General features: G+C 34.7%; 1 protein-coding gene across 1 annotated transcript; it reads right to left on the bottom strand.

Annotated features, from left to right (window-relative positions):
- Nucleotides 1-286: 286 nt before the first annotated feature.
- On the bottom strand, nt 287-4187 carry LOC114717675 (transaldolase). Its single transcript, XM_028902884.1, has 7 exons — nt 3927-4187; nt 3082-3253; nt 2860-2909; nt 1935-2235; nt 1238-1426; nt 971-1153; nt 287-751 (listed from the first exon to the last, which is right to left on the bottom strand). The coding sequence occupies exons 1-7, from the start codon at nt 4124-4126 to the stop codon at nt 506-508; spliced, it is 1341 nt and encodes a 446-aa protein (XP_028758717.1). The 5' UTR covers nt 4127-4187; the 3' UTR covers nt 287-505.
- Between the last annotated feature and the right edge of the window lie 1310 nt (nt 4188-5497).

Genomic DNA, 5497 nt, shown 5'->3' with positions numbered 1-5497 from the left:
AGTGCATATTTAGGCTAGTGTTAAGACTTTAGTCGCGAAAGCCTATATACCCAAACTAAATGATATGACACTAATTTAACTTCAATTGATAAAAAACATGAAGTACTTGGATTAGCTTTTTGAAAGTGACTTTAGGGTGTATAGACTAGTTGTTAATAGCTGAAGTTGGCCAAAGAAAAATCTAACAAAAGATACAAGCAATTTATAACCCAAAGTTTGACGATGCTTTAACAGACAACGACGTTCAGGATTTGTTAAGAATGATACATAGACAACAAACAAAAAATGGGGGTATGAAAACAAAAGACTTCATTTAAAATTGTCAGCATAGAGCAACACGATCCATAATTTGACTAATGATAATATCCAACATCCAATTTCATATTATTTCCATCGAAATCTAGAAAGCACTCGCAAAGCGCATTTGCAGCAGAACTGACAGAGACAAGCCACTACCTTTATTAACCCTTAAGGGACATCATAAATGCAAACCACAAGGCTTACCTTACAGGCTGACCAGTTTGAGAGAGTTCGCTTTCTCTTGCAGGGTATCAAGTAGGCTGTCGAAGCTCTTCTTAAAAGCTTCCACTCCTTCGACTTCAAGTTGGGAGCCAACAAAGCTCCAGTCAATTCCCAATTTCTCCAGAGCATTGTATATCCCTTCAGCCTCAGATGCGTTAGAATCAATTGTCCTGGATACAGTGCCATGGTCTATAAATGCTTGGAGTGCTTGGTCTGGCATGGTTGATACCTGCAAAGGAAAATGGCAATGTTATGTAATGCCACAGATTTTAACTTGATGATTACAGACAGCTGATTTCAAGCTCGTGAAAACCAATCAAAGGTTATAGGTCTGATTGCATCTTGGGCAATGGAACAATTCCACAATAAAACTCCATTATTTTTTGGCCAACACAATCAATTCTGAAATTACTAAGAGAGAGATGATGAAAAATATATCATGGCTTACAGTGTCAGGTCCAATAAGAGGAGCCACGTATAAAGTATCAGGGTAGGCAGGATTCTTGACGCTGGTTGAGGCCCAGAGAAGCCTCTGCTTCTTAGCACCCTTTTTAACAAGGGCCTCCCACCTTGGACCAGAGAATTTCTTCTGGTAGAGTTGGTACGCTAGGGCTGCTTGAGCTACTGCCGCCTATTAAAACCATGTGGAACAGCATGAGCAAATTTGATATACCGAGGAATTATAGGAAAGAATTAATCAGCAAGAAGCAGTTACCTTTCCACGCAGATCAAGGGACTCAGGGGTGCCAATCTTCTCTAGCATCTTATCAATGAGAGTGTCTACTCGGCTGACAAAGAAAGAGGCAACACTTGTGACTTTGGAGAGATCACTTAGCCCAGAAGCCTCAAGACCATCCAAGTAAGCATCAATTACCGCTTCATATCTTGCGAGAGAGAATATGAGCTGTGAATACAATAATGAAAGTAAGCATATGGCCCGACTTCATAGACATGATAAAGCAATCAAGATAAATGACACTCATCAAAGTTCTCAAATGTAAGATTACTCAAATATTCAAACGGATTATACCAGCCCCATAGAGGATGCCACAATAAAATTAATTCAGAATGGGCTTTAAAACTTAACACGTCTTCTCACTCCGTCTGTCAACCACCCAGACCAACATAAAATGTAGGAAGCTTTTGGTACAATATTATCTCACATTTTAATCTTGAGTATTATGGTATATGATACTTTTGTAATTGACGTGTTCATGTTTAATATGAAAATTGAAATATTTACTTAAAAGAGGAGTGGAATCCATCTTTTTTAATTGGCAAGAGGTACCACACAAAATGATTCAATCCTATGACACCATGATATCTTAGATAAGATGAACCAGGTCATCTTGGATATTAGTATACCAAACATAGTAAGAAGTACACGCTACAAAGGGACATGGCAGACTTACAGTCACATTCACACTTATTCCACTTGCAATAACATCCTTGATTGAAGGAACACATGCAGCTGTGGCTGGGATCTTTATGTATACATTAGGACGGGCAACCACTTTATGAAGCCATTTTGCTGCCTCTACAGTCCCCTCAGTATCATCAGCAAGCCTAGGAGATACTTCAACAGAAACATAGCCATCACCCCCATCAGTTTGATCATAAATTGGCTCAAACAATTTGCATGCGTCTTGAATGTCCTTCACAACAAGTTCCCAATAAGCACTCTCTATGTCTTTCCCTTGTTGCGCAAGTTCCCTGCATGATCAAGTAATTTGGTTTCAGAAGTAAGGCCAACAAAGGGAGCTGAAGAATAATATGCAGTCAAGACTAAAACTACAAACGAAAGAAACCAATAATGATAATACAAAATAGATTTTTTTTTTTCGTTGTTTTTCTTTTCTTTCTTTCTTTCTTTCTTTTTCTTTTTTTTTGGGGGGGGGGGGCGGGGGAGGGGTGGGGGTATGACCGTAAAGCTAATAAGGTAGTCATAATTTGCAATGCCAGGAAGTCCTTCAATCTTTTCTCCTTTTTTTCTTCACAAGCGTCAGCATATATCATACTCTCAACATCATGAAAACTACAGTATTATTATATGCACAAGGCCGAAGTTTTATTTCCCAGAGCCAATGAAAGTATGGGATACAAAGAGCAGTGTTTATGTAAGTTACAATTCCAGACTAACTGCATTTTTAGACTGCAAATACTTTGAACGATCTACACAAAAACATTAGAAAGACAAACATGAGAAGCATGTTCAGGGGTCAGTCCACTACAATGATATTCTCTAAAAGGCAGCCTTACAAGTAAAGGCTATGCAACTGAATCACGCCTGCAAGAAGAAATATAGTAATAGTTAGAAACACTAACGTTTTTCATTACCTGAATTGGTCATTGTAAGCATTCGAAGATGAGATTGCTTTCTGAAAAATCTGCAGTCACACATATGTAACAACAAACTAATTAAGATTCCATATAAAATCTCAGATACTTTATGATAATCTCATATTAATAATGATTGGAAGACGAGGAAAATAAATCCATGCATGCCAGCAAATAAGAAGAAAAAGAAGAGAATTAAAAACAAAAAGAAAAGGTAGTTACCGCTGGGTTGCTAGTTACGCCTCTTACACCACTTGCTATAAGAGGGAGGAGATCAGTGACAGGTCGACACAGGTTATCATACCATGGACTCTGACCTTCTTTCTCATAGAGATCGTGAAGCACGGTCCTCTTAGCAGGACTTCCATTTCCATCAGTTTGCGAGCACCTGATTCTGCAAGAATACCGTAATAGTTATAAGAATTATACAGAGTATTCTACAACTATAAAATAATGAGAAGGACACAGCAGTTGTGGAAATATGCTAATATTAATTAATTAATCCTAGCATATTTCCACAGCAGGGATGCATGAGAACGATCATTCCTTTAGATTTTATAGTTAAAATGAAAAGGATTTCGTATTAATTTATTACAGGAAAAAATTGAATTTAAAATATAACAGTTTCAAGCTGCAACATGAACAATAACATCAGGTGCACAATATTAAAGTTGACATTTCGCAGGGAGGTAGCTGAAATGTTGCTACAACAAGAGCAACCGAGATGGTTAATTAAGGCTAAAAGCAAACACCAATAAGCGCAAAGTTTCATTAGCTCAATTTTAAACAGCCTAAGTTCCTGAGTTTCCAAACATGCATGATCATTTCGAAGCCGGAACTCCATCCACTGTAAAAGTCAAATAAAAGAGGCAAGCGTGGAATAGATGATCGACAAGACTCTTGGCAATAAATTGAAAAATTTCAACTCACATCGCAGTTTTTATTCTTTAAGGGGCAAATAGCCTATAGAACTGAAAATGAAAAAGGTCGAAAATAAAGATCGAAATAAGAAAATAATATGTCTAAATCGAAGGAGCGAGCACAAGAAGAAAAACAAAAACACTTACACCAAAGAGCCCCTTGAGAACTGAGGCAGATGGCTTCGCAGGGAGGATGAGGAAGAAGAGAGCTTGGTATTGAAGGTAGTGGGAGTTGGGAAACCGATCAAACACTTGGGTTGAGACTGAGAAGATCTGGGGCTAGGCCTAGGCCTGGATGATATAGAAGCCGCCGGATTTGGATTGCAAAGCTTTGAAACGGAACCCATGAGAACCGGCAACGAGAGCGAGAGACGGAAGGGGTTGGTGGAGAGTCGGAAGTGGGAATATGATCGGGTTGCAAGTGGGAAATTCCATATATACGAAGGCGGGCGATGACGACGGCGTACATCGGGTGCGCAGGGCAATTTGGGAATGGTAAGATTTGGGCAGCATCTTTTCGCTGAATTTTTGTTTTCTTGGGTCAGTGTTCGTTGTCAAATTGTTATATGTAACTGTAGCTTTTTTTTTTGCAAAAAATTATTTTTATTATATACTAAATACGAAGCCAAAATACGGCATAAGAATATATGTTAAAGTGAAATGGTATTTTCCCCTGGACATTTTAAAATTTTAAGTAACGCTATATCCCTTTAAATATGAAAAGATGTTGTATTTCTTCTTTTTGTTGAGTGGGGTATAGCTCACAATCTTTGACAAATATTTTAAGGTTCTTTTATTCAATAAAATAATTTAATTCTCCTTCCCTCTTGCTTTAGTTATACAGATATTCATTATATCTTTTATATTAGGTATTCGTTATATTTTGAAAGCATATATTTTAATTCAAACTATTAATGACATTAAAAAATATATTTTAAAAAATTCTAAAATTATATTTAAAATGAAGATATATTAAAATAAAATTTATTTACTAATTTACTCATATTAATATAAATCTTTAATTTACTGACTGAGCTTTTATTTGGTGTTTATTAGTTAGCGTTTAATACCTTTTATTAAATTTAAAAACGTAAATAATTTTTACCTAAAAAAGATTAAAAGCTAAATTAAAAATTTGAGTAATTTTTTTGACAAATATATGTTTAACGAAATATATTTCAATTTTTCAAATTATGAAATTGATATTTTGATGAAATATTGTATAAACTATATCACTTTATAATCTTATAATTTAATTGAAAATATATATTTTTGTAAAAAAAAAATTTCAGCCAAGTTATGTATTTAAAATATTTATATCATAATGAATCTGAAATAAATAAATAAGATTAAACATTTTAAATTGTTAGGAAAATAAAATTTTAGAATTACAAAATTAATTAACTTTATTATATGATCAAAATTAATCAATTTAATAATATAACAATAAAATTGAAAAAATATATGAACATTAAAATTATTTTGAAAAAAGATATGTAATTAAACGATGGTTAAGTAATTAATATTCATGAGCAGGGGTATTTTTATCAAACTAAAAAAATCAATGCAATAATTTAGCAGTCAACTCATTGGGTAGATAAAAATAGAACCTCAAAATTATACTATTAGGGAAGAGTTTGGCGTAACACGTGATATTGACTAAAAAATTGAATAGTGATGATGAACGGATTTTATTTTTTTCCTTTTATTTTTTAAAC

The sequence above is a fragment of the Neltuma alba genome, unplaced genomic scaffold (assembly GCF_004799145.2).
Source record: "Neltuma alba isolate B1F8T4 unplaced genomic scaffold, ASM479914v2 tig00002146_pilon, whole genome shotgun sequence".
In the NCBI taxonomy this organism is placed as follows: Eukaryota; Viridiplantae; Streptophyta; class Magnoliopsida; order Fabales; family Fabaceae; genus Neltuma; species Neltuma alba.
This window is presented reverse-complemented; position numbering and strand designations above follow the sequence as displayed.